An 18,919-nucleotide genomic window follows, 5' to 3' on the forward strand; every position below is an offset into this window, starting at 1 on the left:
AAAATGATGTGTATCTCATGACTCTAGTCTACTCTTGACTCAGATGCTAAGGTCTCCCCAGAGATGGAGGGCTCATTTACAAAATTGGGAATCTCTCACATTTGGGACCATAATGCCACATATGAAAAGACACTTTCATACAATGTAAAGAGAAAGTTGGGGATTTAAAAAAAACACATTTTTGTTAATTTTCTGAAAATATCATGGGCTAGAGAATTGACTCAGTGGTTAAGAGCATTGCCTGCTCTTCCAAAGGTCCTGAGTTCAATTCCCGGCAACCACATGGTGGCTCACAACCATCTGTAATGAGGTCTGGTGCCCTCTTCTGGCCTGCAGACATACACAAAGACAGAATATTGTATAAATAAATAAATATTTTTAGAAAATATCATGCATGTGCCCAACGTATTTTCAATATACCTCCTTTTTATGATCCCCTCTATTCTGGGTTCTTTGCTATTGAGACTGCACCTTCGCCACTGGCCTCTCTCTGTGGTGCTCTCTGAGCATTGGGAAAGGGTAGATATAAATTCCTCATCTAAGGCTGAGTACTCCACAGACATTGATTTTCTGCACCTTAGTTGGCTGTGAGTTTCTGCATTAGTCACTGTCCAATAACAGAGGAAGTTCTCTGATGAGGTCTGAGGGCTACACTAATCTGTGGGCAGAGAAATATGTACTTAGAAAATAGTAGGAGCAGATTCGCTCTTGGGGTCTAGGAATCATGGACAGCATCAAGAACGTATTTCTAAACATGGAGCAGGCCTTAACTCAATTAAGAGAGCAGCTGATTGCCCCCATAACCTTGTGTCACTATTGTGTGCAAGGGCGACCTTTGCCTCAGTCATTGTTGTAGCTTCTAGGGTTCAGTCAACAAAACTGTTGGTGATGTTTCTTCCCCAGCGGTTTGCATGGCGCCTTCTAGAATCACAAAAGCTAGCCAGCAGGGAGGAAGCTTCTCAGTCAGAACCAAGTTGACTTTCTACATCCTGTGGGCAAAGTAATTAAGTTCCGGTGAGCAATCAAAGACAGTGGGGGTTCTTCAGAACACCCCTGGCCAACAAACCCTAAGGCAGGTGTTGTGCAATAATCTTTTTGTACATTGTGAAGATGTGTCGCTTGGAGTGGTTTAATAGAAAGATTAACGCCCAATAGCTAGGTGGGATTTTGGGGGCAGAGAAAACACTGGGGAGAAGAAGGTGGAGTCACAGCTAGACATGGGCAGTGTACAATAAAGGTAATAAAGCCACACGGCAAAAGCAAATTAATAGACATTAAATTATAAGAGCTAGTTAGAAACAAGCTTAAGCTATTGGCTGAGCTCTCGTAATTAATAAGTCTCCGTGTCATTATTGGGGTGCCAGTGGTCCGACTACAGGCGGGTATTCCACACCCGATGTTACAATTTTTATTTGATATCCTGTGGCTTTTGGCAACCTTTATCTTGTAGAATTCTCCAAAGTGAATGTCCCGATGTGGGCCAGCTGAGGCCTGGGACCCCTGGGGGCACAGAACGGTGAGCAGGTGGGGAGAGGATGGCACTGCTTCTGTGCCCGCAGAAGCCAGAGAAAACCAAATGGCCCCGAACACCTCCCTTAGCAGTTTCCTGAGGAGGAGGCAGCAGTGAGCCGATATTTAAAAACTATTAATTTCTATTATTTGGAGACTCAGCATGCTTAGAACCTGGGTATGTGAATTTACGTTTTAGTTTTAAATTTTATGCAATCTAAATACAGATAAAACACTTCTGGTAAAATTTCAGTACCTCGTTTGAGGTAGGCACACTGGATCCTAAAGACTTCATTTGATAAGGGAATATAAAACATCTCCTTGAAATGATACTTTAAAATTTATCTTATGCTTTACTGTTTTTTTTTTTTAAACATGATGGCTATTTGGGAATCTTAAATTACACATTATTTGATTGTATCCCACTCCCTTTTAGGGAACATCTTACTGATCTACATAGTGACTTCCAGGCCAGGGAGGGCTGCATAGTGACAGTGGCCGCTTTACCAGGTGATCGAACTTGGTTCTATTTACACGGTCTGGGGACGGCGGATAGAGCGTCCACCACCTTCCGGCAGTGGTCACAGGCTGCAAACCAAGCCTTCAACCCACAGACCTTTGGGAAATACTCAAGATCTGAACTCTGGGGAATGTCTAACTCCATCCCCTCCTTGGCATTGTTATCTCACTTACAGAGTACCACATGTTAAAAAAAGAGAAGGAAGAGCTAAAGTCAGAACTCTACACGGAAAAGTGGAGGAGTATTCTAGGAATTTCACCAGCTGTAAAGAGGAAGTGGGATGTAGCCTGCAAATGCTTGGTCTTCATTGTCACCACTCCCTCATGCTTCTGTATGTTGTATCAACGAGAAGCAAGGTGCGGATACCTGTCAATTATCTCTCTGACTCTGCTGAGCAGAGTGGAAAGATGCTTAGTTATATTTATATAAAACTATTACATATGTTAGGTTTTTCTCTTCCAGTTTTTAACACAATCATTGCTTTCATCACAAATGTCCATTTTTACAAACTCAGGAGGAAAACCTGTTGACAAACACAGTGGTAATTGATTTCCCTGAAGCAAGCCAGTAGGTTCAGAGAAGAGTTAAACATTCAAGGAACCATAATGACTAAAAACAAACAAATAAACAAAAAAACCAGCTTGACAGACAGGCACACTAAAAGCAGCCAAGAGGTTCTCTTAGTGGTTCTCAGGAAGAAAAACATACTAGAGAAAAAAAAATCAGTGCGTTAGCAAGCATCAGAAAGAAGACAATAGCTACAGCAGACAAAAAACAGACAACGCAGGAGTAATTGCCACTCGTGATGTACTGTAGGCTGCAATGAAACCTTAAGGTTTACAAAGACATGCGAACGGATTTTCCTAAAGTCTAAAGATTGGGACTGATGTAAATAATAAAAAACTAGAATTATCTTGACCTTTTTACTTCAGGAATAAAACATCCTATGGATAAGCAACTCCTCCTTCCATTCCACCAAACATAAAGCAAAACCCACAAATAATTCTATTTTACATGTAGATTATTTGCTCCTGTGTATGCTCAGAAGGGAGACAGAATAAACCGTTCAAGGTGCTGCATCACCCTTTCCCCGGCGAGGCTCTCCCTTTGGAGTCCCTGTGAGACTCAGAGGTGTTGAGGTTTCCCTCGGCCTGGTGTCTGACTGCTCTGCTGACTTCTTCCGAACACAGAGTTCAGTAAGCATGTGTGATGTCTTGCTGGTTGATGGGAGAATCGATGAAAGTCATTCCCATCTCGGTCAGCATTGATTTCCCTTCGTGGTTGGTCCTTACAGGCCTTTCTGACTGAGGAGTAATGTTTTACAATCTTGTCACCAAGAACATAACAAAATTGCGCATTAAATAATTCACAGGCCTGTAAATACAGTCTACCCAAGGACAGAGATGGCTATCAGGCACCTTGGAGGTCCACTGTATTATTTCTTTAAAGTGGTCACTGTTCTCTTCCTGTGACGGGAGAATTCATTTGTGGCCACGGATACCACGACTGCCACAGGTCTTACTTGGCTCATAGCATACTGTGGAAAGGAAGGGTGTTGTGACCTTGCAGAAGTTTGTTGTTGTTGCTTGGAGACATGGTCCTGCCAGGTACCCTATGCTGGTTTGGAACTCATAATCTTCCTGTCTCCGATCCCAGGTGCTGGGATTACAGGAGTGGGCCAAATCTGGCTCCCAGCAGAAGTTTTAGGAGGTGTCATGTTGTTTCTGCATGTTTCCCTAAGGTCCGCGAGCCCCCTATAGGGGCTGCTTCTTTGGCCTGGATACTAGAAATGGACACATAGATTAAGTCCAAATTCAGCAATGCAGAGACTCCTAATTGATAAATGTGCTGAGAATTAGTGACTACTGATTCATCCAAAAACCAGGCATTTCTACAAACTCCCTCAAGACACAGAAGTAACACACAAGGGTGGAGAGTCTGTGAGAGCCAGGCAATGGGAAGATCACAGGGAAATACTGTCTTCCGGACACGCCTCGGGCCTGCCTTCCCGAGCTTAATATAGATATGGTTACTTGCAGAAGATCAAGTCAATCCCAGCAGGTAGTGAGAGACTCAGTGAGTTACAAAGCAAAGAGAGGACACGCAGGTGAGATGGGGCATGGTAGCCGTGTCTGAGAGGAGAGTGAAGGGAGACTGGGAGCTGGGGCTAGGCATGATCAAGACACATTATATGCACGTGTAAAACTGCCAAAGAACAAGTAAAAGGTATTCTTAAGAAAATATATTAACTTAAAGAAGATGTGGCCTGAATGCTTACAAATTCCTGAAGTTCACGAAACTTCAGTCCTGAAACCGAGCATTTTACATATAGGAGAAAAACATGTGCGAGACGTTAAAGTTTGGGGGAGGAACTGCAGCAAAAGTTTCTGTAAGCTGATTGCTTAGAACTCTCTGAAGTTTACGAACTTAGATTGGGTTCCACATGGTCTCCGTGATTCGCTGAAGGACTCTTGATTTAAGGAGAGGGTAACCAATGAGTAGGTCATTGCAGATTAGCCCTTCTTCCCAAAGGGCTAATCTGAAGGTATTTTAGATTGCCTTGAGTGAAGGCAGGATGGCCTTCCTTGAGATGTGTTTAAATCCCATCACTCTGAAATACTTAGAGCACTGTAAGAGGGTATGGCCGAGTCATAGTTCAGTTGTTGATAGCTACCACATAGATGCTCACACACACATATTTTCTCATGAAATCCTTGAAAATAGAACACTATTTGGACTGGAGATCACACACCATGGTTTGGGATGTCATCATAGGAGCTCTCCATGGGAAGAGGTGGGCTGAGAAGGGAGGAAGCAGGACACACTGTCGCAGGAAGGACGCACTCCAGACTTTCTTCCTTCTTTGCCATTAAAGCTGAGTCCATGCTGGAGTCATCAACTGGGAGCAATGCTTGCTATCCCTTCCAGAGCAGCAAACCCAGTATCTGCATTCAGAATCTCGCCAGATGCATGGCTGAGCTCATGGTGTAGCTGGAGGGACCCAACTGCAGTTCAGAGTCGCTGGCTTCAGCAGCTCACAGCAGCTCTTCACAGCATAGAGGCTGAAGTTTCCTCCTGGGACGACCTCATCTGGTCCCTTGATGACCGTGCTGGGGAAGCAGAGTGAAACCGTTAGCTGGGTCTCAGGACACAGGAGGGGAGTAGACAGTGACGCATTGAAAATGGTAAGGACAGGAAGCTGATTTCCTCGTTCCCAGGCTGGATAGGACGGGTTAAGGCAGAGATTCCTGAGGGTTACTTTTGGTTCTCAAACTCTGGGTGGCCCCTATTTATCTCAGAATAACAATAACAGGATAGCATCAATTCTTCTACAAACAAACAAACACACTTGCAGAGGCCTGGAGAGATGAGTAAGAAGTTAAGAGCACTGGCTGTTCCTCGGGAAGACTCCGGTTCAGCTCCCACACATCAGCTCACAACTAACTCCAGCCCTGGGGAACCTGATGCCCTCTTCTGGCCTCCGTGGGTACTGCATACGCACAGTGAAAAGATACACATGCAGCTGCTCATACACATCAAACCAAAACCTCAAAAAAATTTAAGACTGCTTGTACATTAATAAGAACATGTGCAGATACCAGTTTTGCAAATCAAAACTGCAGAGGGTGGAGGTGGATGGCGTGGGTCTCTGGGAGCCTAGCCTCTCATTCACCAGTGCGCCTTAGCAAGCTATCAGGATCACCTGGATGCTTTTGAAAACGAGGCAGTAAAAGGAAAAACAAAAAACAAAAAAACAAAAAACCCGGTGGGTAGATAGTTAGAAAATAGCAATCTTGAGGTCACCTAGGCCTGATTCCATCCTGCAGAATCAGGCTCTGCCCCAAGTCCTGTGCCCCTGCTCATTTTGTTAGTGAGAATTAGTGACAGAAATGGTGACGTATCACAATTGCACTGCCTTGAACTTTAAAATGCTGTATGAGAGGAGAGACACAGATAGAAGGTCTGCAGGCTGAGGCAGCGGGCTCTGTTGCATAGGCTGAGGGAGCAGGCTCTGTGGCGCAGGTTGAGGCAGCTGACTCTGTTGCTATCTGCCCAAGAAAGGCAATTCCTGGTGAAGCATGGCTGAGTTTACAGATTTCTTTCTCTAGTTCTTCTCATCGGCTCTGCCACACATTCTCTGTGGTTCTGAGAGTGAGGTCTGGTCCTATCTCTGCCCCCGGGTGGAGACAGGACCTTTATAAACTTCCTAGAAGATCCTGACAGCTCTATCTAGTTAGAAGGTTTCTGTAGAGAAGAAATTATGGCCCTCCCCTTTAAGAACTAACCTAGACAGGGCTGCAAATCACCCAGACAAAAAACACTCCTCAGGAAAGGACTTTAAACAATAACATAAATACAAAACTTATCAAAAAAATGTGGGTTGGCCACTGTCCACTCTCACCCCTTGAGGCTGCTCCACGCCACTCTGGAATAAATATTACACTCTGGGTATCTCATCCAAGTTCAACTGAGATCACTAGCACTGGGGACCTGAGGGGAGGCCAGAGTGAGATCCTAGCAGCAGGAATCAAGGACATTGGCTTTGGGGACAGACCGGAAGTTCCTGTCTTGATAATGCTGGGACTAATACTGCTTGACTAGACACAGCCTCTCTAAAGCTTCAAATGCAAAGGAAAAGTGTGGTCGTGCTGAACTTACATGGTGATTGCAAGGTTCAAGTGAGTTTGTTCACACAAAGAGCACCATGCACAGGGGTACACACTACACACTTGTGAGCAGCCTAGAAGTGTTTTACTTTCTGGTTTTCTAGTCTTCTCGGAAAAAGCAAGATCCAAGGTTGTCCGAAATACTGTGAGTTTTCTCATGTGACAATTGAAATGAAAGGCAGCTAGGAAAACACAGGAATGTGGCCTCTATGCTGGGACTACAGGAGGGCTGTTCGCTCCAGTCTCTATGCTGGGACTACAGGAGGGCTGTTCTCTCCAAAAATAACATGATCACACTATCTGCCTCTCTGCCCATCGTCATGGAGCGTGGCCCAGTAGTCATGGCAACCAAATAAGTGCAGTAATACCACCATAGCTAGGTCTATGGTACTAGTAAGAGAGCGGTTAGCATTCCCTCTAAGAAGATGGGTGAGGAAGGTCAAGAGGCCACCTGGAATTCATCTACGACTTCCCACCTCTCAACTGCAAGCGACCTTGGGGGGTGCTGGACTCTGCAGCTCATGGAAGGTCAACTGAAGGCGGGGACTCCAGGGACTCCACAAAGGCTTCAGTAAGTCATCACCCATACTGGCATGACAGTTCGCATTGATACTACCATTTTGGGGCCACCCACACTTCTATAAGGAAACCTAATAGACTCACTGGTTCACCAAGCAGGGCCTCGAGGAACTGTCCACTTTTGTCTGTTGTTGAGCCCTATCTGGGGTGAACAGATATTTGTCCACACCTCCCTTAGGAAAGGGCACACAAAAGATGGATTTGATTATTACTTAGAGATTGTAGGAATAATAAAAAAGTACCTGCTCAACAGACTTTGGCAACAAGACAGCACTTGGGTTGTGTTGCTGAGTAAGTTGGTGTTCCCCAGAATGTGATGGCAGTTGATATCTGAGGGGGTGCTAGAGAGTATGCCTGGAAAGGAACAGAGTGCCATTTATTGTCGCAATTTAGCAAAATCCCAGAACCCTCCTTCTGTTCTCGGCTTCTCCACTCCATCCCACGCATTTCACTTTACAGTGTGTGTAGCCCAGCTCCAATTCTCAGCTTCCTGGGGCAGCATATGCTGTGTGTGCAGCCTGGAAGCCTGCCTCCCAGAACCTGCCATCCAATGGGCACCCAGGACACGAAGGATGGGTGTCATACCTGCAATGCAGGCTGTCATAAAGCAGGCAGTGGTCCCTGCGATCAGGGCTCTCACTGCTCCAGAGGCAATGTCGCGCTTTCTGCTCGGAGCTATGGATGCTGGAAGGGAAAGAGACTTAATTGGAGATTAAGTCAATTTAGAAACCCAAATTTTTAGCTTCTGATCATTCTTTAGAGACTGGACTCAGGTCAACCAAAAAGAAACAAATCATGAAATTATCCAGAGGGCCCGCAGAACACTGAGAACAAGGCTATGTCAATGTTACCGGGAAGAAACAGTCAACAAGATGATGTCTAGTTGCTGTCACCATCTATGTCCGTGCCCATGGCAGACATCAGTAACAAATGCCATGGGCCCCCAAGAACCCTTCAGATGGCTGTTATAACTCTATGAGCCCTGGTAAACAAGTGACTGATGGTATTGGCTTGAGAGAAGCATCTGTATGCCTGAACATAATTATCTTGAATGCTAGAGTGTACATAGGAAAACTAGTCCAGAGCAGAGATAAACACAGGCCCCAGGGGACTTCACAGCTGAAGAGCCATTTTTCTGACAGAACACTAGAGAGCAGGATGGACTTGTGAAGTCCACAGCTGTGGTGGAAGAATATTCTTTTCACTTACTAAGTCCGCCGATCACTATTCCCAGGGAACCAAAATTGGCAAAACCACAGAGGGCGTAAGTCGCAATGGTCTCGGAACGAATCTGTAAGCAAGCATAAACACTGATGTGTACATGATCTGACCAACCCTTCAGAAATCTGACACCCCAGCTGGGCCTCATTGGCTACAGGATTAATGCTGCTAACTACACCCTGCAGACTGTCAGATAACCATTGATGGTTTCCTTGTGCTCCTTACCTTTGAAGGAGAGCAGAAAGAAGGGTGTAGGTTCAAGGAACACTGACAACAGGCTGGGGGAGTAGAGGCCTTGACGTCTAGAAAAGCTACTTCCTTCATTAATAACTTCTAATGTTCCATATGACTTGGCTACCTGCCCCATTGTAGAAGGCACAGTACTAGCTGGTGGAGATAAGAAGCTGGTCTCAGGAAATATTTACACTATATATGTGCTGACAAAGGACTTACTTGGAATATATAAAGAGCTGCTATAGTTCAATAAGAAGACTACTGTCCAAGTTTTGGAAGCGTTGCTACAGGATATGCAAATTGGCAATAAGCATATGGAGCAATGGGGAGGTGCCAACCACTGCACGCAGAGCCAAAATAAATCCTCTTTAAGTGGATTTATTTTAGGTATTTTGTCAGTTACTGAAAGAACTAAATTTAAAAAGCAGCGACTGCCTATCCTAAGTTTGTCAGGATGTAAAGCGTCTGGGCTGCTTATGCATTGCATTAGGAGTCACACAATGTGTTTGCTCTCCTGGTGAACCAGTGGCGTCTCATCGAGGGGACACATGCTGCCTGAATAGCCCTGGAGAAGAACACAGCCACGCCAGTGGTTACAAGGAAGAGCCCATCAACGAGACAGTGTCACCCTCAACCGTCACCGTCTGTTTCTACAGCCATGGGAGACATAAAAACGCAGGCCACAAGAAGACTGCTTAGGAATGCGAGTGTGAACACAGGATCACACTCAAAACAGCACTGTCTACCTGGCACCATCAATGAGACCAGACTGATAAGTCACTTACCCTAAAAGTAAAAACGGTGTCACCTATACACTTGTCAGAGCAAGTATGGAAAATGGACACATCAACTTCACACCAGGATCCAGGCCTGAGAGGCCCCTGGACAGCAGATTGAGAAAAGGTGCAGCACCCTGACCCAGACCCCATAGGAGACATTTCACACTTCAGCAGCCGGAGCCCACCAGCCTCTTTCTAGCAGGAACCTGGCAGAGGTGTGTGCAGACGAGGCTGTGTAGGGTTTTACCAGTAGAAACGGAGGCTGGGCCAATGCCACTTTCTTTTGCCCCCAAACATAAATGATTATACAATGGAATGAGATGGGCCATACTAAGAAGATAATGGTCTCCTGTGTGTGAGCCAAGACGCTCAGAAATTTGGGGTAACTGCTTTTCCCACTGCGACCCGACAATAGCAGAGGCTGCCGAGCTGTTTTCACATGTACCCCATGTGCCTGCCTTTGGCTGGGCTCTCTCAAATGGAATCATTTCTACAGTTGGGGCTCTGCCTTTCCAACAAGCTTTTCAGAGAAGCCATTAGTGCTGCCAGAACTGGCAGCTTGCTTTGCTCATTAACAAAAGTGCTTTCTCCTGACAACAGGGAAGTAGCAAACATGTCGGTTAATTTAGCCCATTGTTTACTCTGGGCAGGGAAACAAACTGCTTCAGACGGCAGCCAGACAATGAAGATGGCTGTCCACATCCCGCTCTTGGCTTACCAGAAAAATGAACTGTGAGGACAGAAGACCCAGGAACCCACTCCTATCACATTTGGGGGCACAGAGCCCTTGACCACAAAGTCATTCTCATGAGGATGCCCTGGGGAGGTGACTCCGCTTATATAATTCTTATGTTTGGTTTCTGGGAGTCCAGGGAGGAAGTGGAGGTCTCTGGGTGAGCATCTCAATACTGGGCGATAGGCTTTAATGCAGGGAGTGTTCACTCCATGTGTTCTGTTCCAGAGACAGACTTCATAGTTAGAAATGTTCATTTCTCCGGGTTTTTTTTTTTTTTTTGAGGTGATGACTCTGATCTTTGGAAGGAAATAAATTGGACACTCAGTTGCAAAGACATCTTCATCCAAGTTAAATTCCACACGCCATCAAAGCCCAAGAAGGTGAGAGCCTCTTTGCATGATTATGGGGTGACTGACCCACGGTTTCCACTCACAGACAGAAGTATTTTATCTCCCTTCCTCCCTTTCATACCAGCAATTGCACCTCATTATATTTTGAGGTTGATGAGGTACAGGGTGTGTAGTCAGTTTCTCCAAAACCAGAGTGTTGAAGAGGCCTTCACAGTCAGCCATCAGCTCCAAGAAGTCAGTCCCGCTCCCAAAGACCTCGGTGCTGAAGGCGGGAGGTTAGAATCTTCAGGTGTGACAGCCGACCTACTTGATACACGCTTATTTGAGGTAGGAAGGCTTGGCCCCCTGTGGGCAGTACCATCCTTAGGCAAGTGGGCCTGGGCGGTGTAAAAAGGTGCTGAAGGCGAGCCTGGGAGCAGCCAGGAATCAGTGCTCCTCCATGGGCTCTGCCTCCAGGTTCCTGTCTTTGGCTTCTCTCAGTGATGAACTTTCCGGAAGTGCAACCTTCTCCTTTCCCAAGTTGCTTTCATTATGTTTATCACAGCAAGAGAAGAGCAGACGAGGACAGGAAGCCAGGCCCAGGAAAGGGAGTTAGGTCGCCGAACCACACCCTTGAAGGGGATATTGGGACTCTGTCCCTTCCTCTCTCTTTACCTCCCAGTTGCTTTGTGGTGAGCAGTCCCCCTGCTCTATGCTCCCACGCTGATGAGCTACTTTGTACAGAAGAGCAACAAGGTCAGAGGATCACGAGCTGAAACCTCGGAAACTGTGAGCCCAGAGGAGCCTACCTTCTCGTAAGCTGCCAACCTTGGATGTTAAGTTACCTGAACACAAGGGTGGCTAGCAGAGGCCTGTGGTGTCCTCAGTGCTGTTGCCTTAGTACCTTCCACTCTGAATACAGAGGGCACTTGACCAATCTGTGCAGTATTACTCATATGACCCTTGGACTGCTTTTGAAAAAAGTAAAATTTATGCCCTGGCATAAGCTGTAGCATGCATGGGCAGCCCTTATATGGCGATTCTGTTGAACTTGTCCATGTTCATGTTGGGTTTCATGGTCTAAGTTGGTGAGGATGACTGGCCAGGATTCTTGCTCTAGAGGGCACCAGACCTCATTACAGATGTGCTTATAGTCTTTAAATTCCCTCCCCCTCTCCTTCCCCTCTTCCCTTTCTTTCTTTTGCCACACACATATCACACGGTCAAAAAAACCCGACTGAAAATTATGCTGTGCTCATTACGAGTGCTATGAGACCAAGTTCTTGGGTTGTTCCACTCTGCTGTCAATCAAGCTCCCGACAGGCAGAACAACAGTCACCACGTACTAATATGATAAAATTCAGACATACCGACATATATTGCTGTACACCATTCACAAATTTGGGTCCGGCTGCTTTTCTCAAACTGATCAATTTTGAGAGGTGGTCGTAAGCCACAAATTCATTGAAGAATGTCTTGTAGCCTATGAGTTTGGCAACCATAAAGCTGTCTTGCCAGTCAACTCCCATCATGAAGGAAAAGGGCATGAAGATGTAGGAACAGAGGAGCTGCAAGAGACAGGTGTTGGCACTAAGTGGTTTGCCTCTAACTCTGCCACCCCATCCCCTGCAGTGACTAGACTGTTCCTGCCTCTTCTGGGCACAAGGAACCTCTTACATTGAGCTGCCCTTCTTTATGTATCAGGAACATATGCTTGATCCTCGAAAAACCGGTGTCAAGGCTTGATTCCCATATAGTGGTGTTAATGGATACACAGCCCTTAAAATCAATGAGTATCTTTCTTAGATATTGCATTAGCTCTCTGTGAAATGCATTAATCTGAGAGAACATTTGTTTGAAGAGGGTCAGCTTCTTGGTCCCCCTTTTTATTTTCTCTGTCATGTGTGGGTCTGCATGTGACCCTTACTAGATATGACCCTGATGGTGGATTTTCCGCCTTCAGAATGGCAAGATAAACAATCCTTTTTTCCTGATAAGCTTCTTAATCAAGTGTTGTGTTACAGCATAGAAAGCAGACTGAAGCAAGAACTGGGTCATTGGGAACAGCACGTATTCTGGGGAGGTCAGCAGAGAATAACTGCTCTGGGGAAAGAGGGTGACAGAAGACAGCACAGGGCGAGATGACGTGTGTGTGTGTGTGTGTGTGTGTGTGTGTGCACGCGCGCATGTATGTGTGTGTGATGGGGGTGTGTCCAGAGTGTATGAGAGAGCATGACGTAGTTGGTTAGGAAAGGCAACTGCGCTTTCATGACTTGTTTTCTGGAACCAGGGCTCCCTCTGTAGCCCACACCGGCCTTGAACTCATGGCCTCCTAAGTGATGGAATGAAAGACGAGCCACCACACCTGGCTTCTAAACTCCAAGATATTCAGAAACAAAACATGATGGAGTCATACCTCAAAACTCAACTGTGGGTAGTCGAACATGTTTCCAAACCAGGACAGGGCTGAGTTCACAAAAGACAGCAAGGCCAGGAAGGCGATCAGATTCACGGCGATATTTGCCACCAGGGGGATGGACGAGGATGCGCCCTGTGTTGCTGCCTCCAGGAAATTTCTTGAATCACTTTGTTGAAAAAGGGGAATTCCAGAATTACCACGCAGTATCTCTGAATGGATGCTCCAGCTCAGCCATGGCCCAATCACAGTTGCCGGGCATGAGGTGAACCCTTCGACGTAGGCCTTGGTCAAAGTCCTCAGGCTCTTACAGCCTCAAAATCACCATGGGGCTCAGGATTGTTACCCCCAGTGGGGATGTGGACACCACTGCTGCATCACCCTTGGAGATTGGATCCTGGGCTCCATGCGTGCTAAGTATCATACCCATTACCACCACTAATCCAATAGTGCTTTTATTTTATTTTTAAAGATTTATTTATCATGTATACAGTATTCTGCCTGCATATATCCCTACAGGTCAGAAGAGGGCACCACATCTCATTATAGATGGTTGTGAACCACCATGTAGTTGCTGGGAATTGGACTCAGGACCTTTGGAAGAGCAGCCAGTGCTCTTTAACCTCTGAGCCATCTTTCCATCCCCCAATAGTGCTTTTTTAATTTGGGGACATTTATAATAAAAAACCCAGAGGTGGTGAAATTGTATAAATTTAAAAACTATTTATCAAAAGTTGTTACCAGGGAGTATTTATAGAATCTCCTGGCTCTAAAAACTAGCAGTTGAAACAAAGCCTGTATCACTCCACTTCCTTTAAGACTGAGTCGCTTTAATCCCAGCACTCAGGAGGCAGAGGCAGGCAGATCTCTGTGAGTTTGAGGTCAGCATGGTCTACAGAGTGAGTTCCAGGACAGACAAGGAAAGAAACCCTGTCTTGAAACCCTCCCCCGAACAGATTGAATCCTACTGTGGGCTCTTCTCTGATCTCCCGTTAACTCTTGTAATCTCAGAAGTCTACCCTTAAATTTACCCACCTCCCCCACTATACTGTTCACCTACATGGCTGTATCCTTACACAGCATGCCTTATGTAATATGCCATGCAAATCTTCATGGTTCTGACTCTAAAATGGAGCCTTCAGGGTGCTATCTCTTATCCCCATTATTTAGGCCAAAAGTATTTCCTATTTTGGTGTTTGGGATAGTTGCATTATCCATAACAAGGGCTCTTGTGGGACAAGGGTAAGGCTTAAAATGTAACTTTTTAAACTGTTATTTTATATGTACCTAATACACATGACTTGAGAGTAATTAGATATTTCTTATTTTCTATTACTTTTCATATGAGCATGATGAATGTGCCAAGGTCATAGGACACATACATAGGACACATAGGTCATGGAGTTACTTTTGTCCTTCTGCCTTTCAGTGCCCTCGGGGATCACAGGTCTTCAAGCCTGGATGGTGAGTGGCTTTACCTACTGAACCCTCCCGCAAGCCCTATACAATATTTTAAATAACCCGTGCATAAAACAAAGCCGAGTGGCATGAATTTTCCACTTGTGGCATTGTGTGACATAACGGGATACTTATCAACATCTTAGTTCTTGGAGTCCCTTTGCCAGTTTATTTCTTTTTCATAGAACAGAGGAGAATGAAGCAGTTTTTTGGTTCCCATTTTGTGACTTCCCAACAGTGTTAAAGCAGGGCTCAGCGAACACTGGTGTATTTACACAGAAGCACCTTCATAACGGGCGCTTCAGAAGCAGGTGTGTAGGGAGACTTTCCTGAGTATTGAAAGAGAGGTTGTTTTGTTTCTTAAACTCTAAGGAGTCACTGGGAAATTGAATGTCGTATCATTCTAAAGCCAAGATCGGCTGTGCTTCCTTCTCCAGCCTGTACGATTATAAATTCAGTAATCTGTCAACTTACCCATTTTCAATTTTCATGGCGTTCTTGAGGGTCACTTTGGGTTTCTCTGTTTCTGGCCAGAAGAGTTTGGCTACGGCCAGGGACGCAGGTGCCGACATGACTGAGGCGGTTAGCAGGTGTGTGGAAGACACCTGCGGAAAAGAAGAGGCCCATTCCATCCCGTGCCAGAGAAAGGGTCTCCCGGGAGGTCTGGTAGAATAGCCGCTCCCAGTGTGCCCAGTCCTGCCGCCTCGGGAGTCAGAGGCCAGGACAGGAATTCATGTCAATTGACACCTCCTTGGAAAAAGCACAACACCCAAATCTGGTCATTTGGGTTGAGAATTAATCCTGCATTGTAAGAATTTTCAAAGATTTCTTAGCCCCTCTGTTGTCTCTCTGAACATTCTGTTGTGTAGTGACATTTTATTTGTATTTCAATAAATAAAGCCTGCCTGAAGATCAGAGAGTAAAACAGTCATGCTGGCCAGCCTTACAGACCAGACCACAATAACACACACCTTTAATCCCAGTAGCTAAAGTAGTTGCAATAGAAACCGGGTGGTACATGCCTTTAATCTCAGTGGTGCACACATTTAAACCCAACCCTAGAGAGGATTATGAGATGGGAGGAGACAGCTCTCACACACAGTCTCATTCTGAGAATCCTGGAGGCAGGATCGCCATTTCAGACTGAGGTTCAGGTAAGAGCCAGTGGCTGACTGCTTTGCTTTTCTGATCTCCAGGTTGAACCCCAGTTTCCCTCTCTGAGTTTTTATTAATCCTGCTTCACCGCTGTCCCCTGTAGCCTGCATCTTGTCACATCCTCAGTTCAGATGCTGGAGTCTGAGGTGGAAGGAAGATGGAGAAAGGGCCTTTGGGTCATGTGCAGAGATGGATGGTCCCTCCCACTGCCTCTTCTCTCTCGAAACCCTTTCTGTCTTCACACGTCACTAACTCACCTCTCTCCTTCGTGGTGTAAACTTTTTCTTCTTCCCCATTGCTGGTCTACACCCTTCTAGCCTGTCCAACCCTGGAACTATTCTGGATTATTCTTCCCCACTGGGAGGTTTAATCTTGTCAACTTGACTGCATATGGTGGTTTGAAAGTAAATGGCCCCCAAAGGGAGTGGCACTATTAGGAGGTGTGGCCTTGTTGGAGGAAGTGTGTCACTGTGGAGGTGGGTTTGAGGTCTCATATGTGCTCAGGATACTGCCTAGTGTCTCAGTCCACTTCCTGTTGCCTACAAGATGTAGGACTCTCAGTTACTTCTCTAGCATCCTGTCTGCCTGTATCCCACCATGATGATAGTGGACCAAACCTCTGAAAATGTGAGCCACCCCAATTAAATGTTGTTCCTTTATAAGAGCTACCATGGTCATGGTGTCTCTTCACAGCAATGGAAACCCTGACTAAGACACTGCATCTAGCCTCAGGCACTCCTGTGAGCGATTTTCTTGATCAGCTTATTTGAAGCAAAATGATTCACACTAATCATGGACCTCACTTTATGATGGCAGCCCAGATAGAAGGACATAGAAGTAGACTTTGCTTTTTTGCCTGTTTGCTCTCTCTCTCAATGACAAGTCCATCTATCCATCGCTGTGGCACTCCTCCTACTTCATCTGGCTTCCAGTGCTGACTGAAGACCAGCGGCTTGCCAGAATCCTCCAGGTCTTCAATACCAGATTGGGACTGCTGAGACAGCCAGCCTCATGGATGGAAAAACTACCACATTCATGGCCTCTTTAGTGTAAGACAGTCATTATTGAACTACCTGGACCATATCCTATAAGTCAGTCTAATAAATCATATATACATATGTACACACACACACACACACACACACACACACACACACACACACACACACCATTCTGTCAGGTCTGTTCCTTTAGAGAATCCTGACTATTTTTTCAGAGTCTCCCCCACCCCCATCACCATTACACCAAGCTCATTGATGAAGGCAGCATTCCTGCCTACAGTAGGGGAAGGGTGGACCATTTGTGAACTTCATGGATTGCTTATTCACATAGCAAGTCTTTCTTGGGTTCTCCTGGGCCTTTGTGGTCATCTTGGATGGAGTTCACATGTAAGAAGTCCTGACACACATTGCATTGCTCGTTACCCTGCTGGGTTCTGTATCAATGTGGGACCACAGCATTCCCCAGCCTTAAAAAGCGGCCACCAGCTCAGAATGGGCTCTGCATTTGAATTTGGGTTTGATGACTAGGTCTTATTCCAAGAAATTCTTGTTTATTTACTCATAGGTGTATTACAGAAAATTAGGATTTTAAATAAATTTCCAGGGGACCCTAATGAACCAAGGTTTAAGAACACTGCTCTGGATCAAGTAAGTAAGCGTATTTGACATTGTTGGTCAAACTATTCAACCCACACAAAACAAAACAAAAAAATGAGGAGGATCTGGTTTTTGACAAAGTCTTCTAGAAAAATCTAGCAGGATCTAGATTTGGCTCATGGGACATAGTTTGCTTACCCTTGATTTAGACCAGGGGTCTCACAACCTTCCTAATTCCATGACCCTTTAATACAGTTCCTCATGTTGTGACCCCAACCATAAAATTATTTTCATTGCTACTTCATAACTGTAATTTTGGTACTGTTATGAATTGTAATGTAAATATCTGTGTTTTCCAATGGTCTTAGGTGATCCTTTGAAAAGATCATCCAACCCCAAGGGATCACAACCACATGTTGAGAACCACTGGTTTAGACTGTCTTGGCTGATGTCAGTAAATGGGTTTTGGGTTTCTCCCAAATTAAAATTTTTAGGCAAAATAACCTTGCCATGTAATTTCACTTTGTGGTAGTTGACATAGTTACAGGAAGGTGACAGGAATATGGAAGCGAAGTCATCAGTCTCCTTAGGGTTGCTATGTTCAAATACTAAAGCCACAGCAGCTACTTTTGTCACGCTAACAAGGGGGAAACTTTCTTGGTGTCATTTTCCATAAGCAACAGGAAAGGAAAAGAAACAATAAAGAAGTAGGAGATCGGATTTACTTAAGTTAATTATATCCCAAACATTCTTACCCCAAAAGAGATGTAGGCACCCAATACGCTTCCGGCGATCGTAGCGAAGCCAGCTGTCATAATGGCGTGGAGTTCTGACCTGGTGACGTGTGGTAAATATGGTTGGACCAGCAGTGGAGACTCCGTCTGGAAACAGAAGTTAAATGTTATCTTTCAGATGCTTGACACTATATTCCCTATTGCAGTCTTAGAGAGACTCTGAGACCTTCTCCAGGGGTCACCAGGAACTCTGGAAATGCAAATTCTCCATCTGGAACCAGAAACTCTAAGGGCGCCCCCTGCCTCCCACAGTCTGTGCTTTGACAGTTTTCCAGGTGATTCTGGTACCCAACTCCTTGGGGTTTCTGCCTTCAAATACCAAAGTAACTGGGGGCAACTTTTGTTCATATTTTCACAAGGGGCAGTTTCCTGGTCTCTCCAACAGTGATGAGAAATAAGAGCGGTAACAACAGAAGAGACGGAATGTTGTGTAAGTTAATTAGACTCCAAAGATTCTCACCGCAGAGAATCCATGCGCCCAAGGTGCTTCAGCTTTTGCAGCACGTCCTGAACCATTGCTGTCCTGGTCATTTAAACTCTAGATCAGTGTGCATGTGTAGTCCTGGGTAAATCTTGTAATATTTGGAGTTATTTAAACAGAGTCCTCCACCCTACTTTGGGCTGGATGCTATGAGGACTTGGGATATTTTTCCTGAGGATTGGCCAAGTATCTCCACCTGGTATTCTGGCCTTATAGAATGGAGATTTTCAAATCACTATAACTTTCTGTTTTCAGGTTGATCTTGACAGACTCATGCATGTTTTGGGGAAATAGAGACCATTATGGATAAGAGAATAGGAGCAGGTATCTACGGGCCCTTTCATATTGAGACTCTGACAGGCCGGGGTACAGTGGAATAGGCTTGAATCTCATTACAGAGGGCAGGCAGCCCGCAATGTGGGGCTCTCCATCAATAACAGCAG

The 18,919-nt window shown here is 45.4% G+C and overlaps 1 protein-coding gene across 1 annotated transcript in view; it reads right to left on the reverse strand.

Moving 5' to 3' along the window:
* Positions 1–4,612: 4,612 nt before the first annotated feature.
* The window catches only part of Slc28a3 (solute carrier family 28 member 3), a 50,754-nt gene continuing 36,447 nt past the window's right edge, over positions 4,613–18,919 (reverse strand). Inside the window, exons 11-18 of the mRNA XM_057787886.1 lie at positions 17,957–18,082; positions 14,923–15,053; positions 12,991–13,159; positions 11,945–12,142; positions 8,485–8,566; positions 7,861–7,959; positions 7,518–7,629; positions 4,613–5,139 (exon numbers count right to left, since the gene is read on the reverse strand). Of these exons, the coding sequence (XP_057643869.1) occupies positions 5,010–5,139; positions 7,518–7,629; positions 7,861–7,959; positions 8,485–8,566; positions 11,945–12,142; positions 12,991–13,159; positions 14,923–15,053; positions 17,957–18,082 (1,047 nt within the window). The 3' untranslated portion in view covers positions 4,613–5,009. The remainder of the gene's footprint in view (positions 5,140–7,517; positions 7,630–7,860; positions 7,960–8,484; positions 8,567–11,944; positions 12,143–12,990; positions 13,160–14,922; positions 15,054–17,956; positions 18,083–18,919) is intronic.

This window comes from Chionomys nivalis, chromosome 13 (assembly GCF_950005125.1).
Source record: "Chionomys nivalis chromosome 13, mChiNiv1.1, whole genome shotgun sequence".
Classification (NCBI taxonomy): Eukaryota; Metazoa; Chordata; class Mammalia; order Rodentia; family Cricetidae; genus Chionomys; species Chionomys nivalis.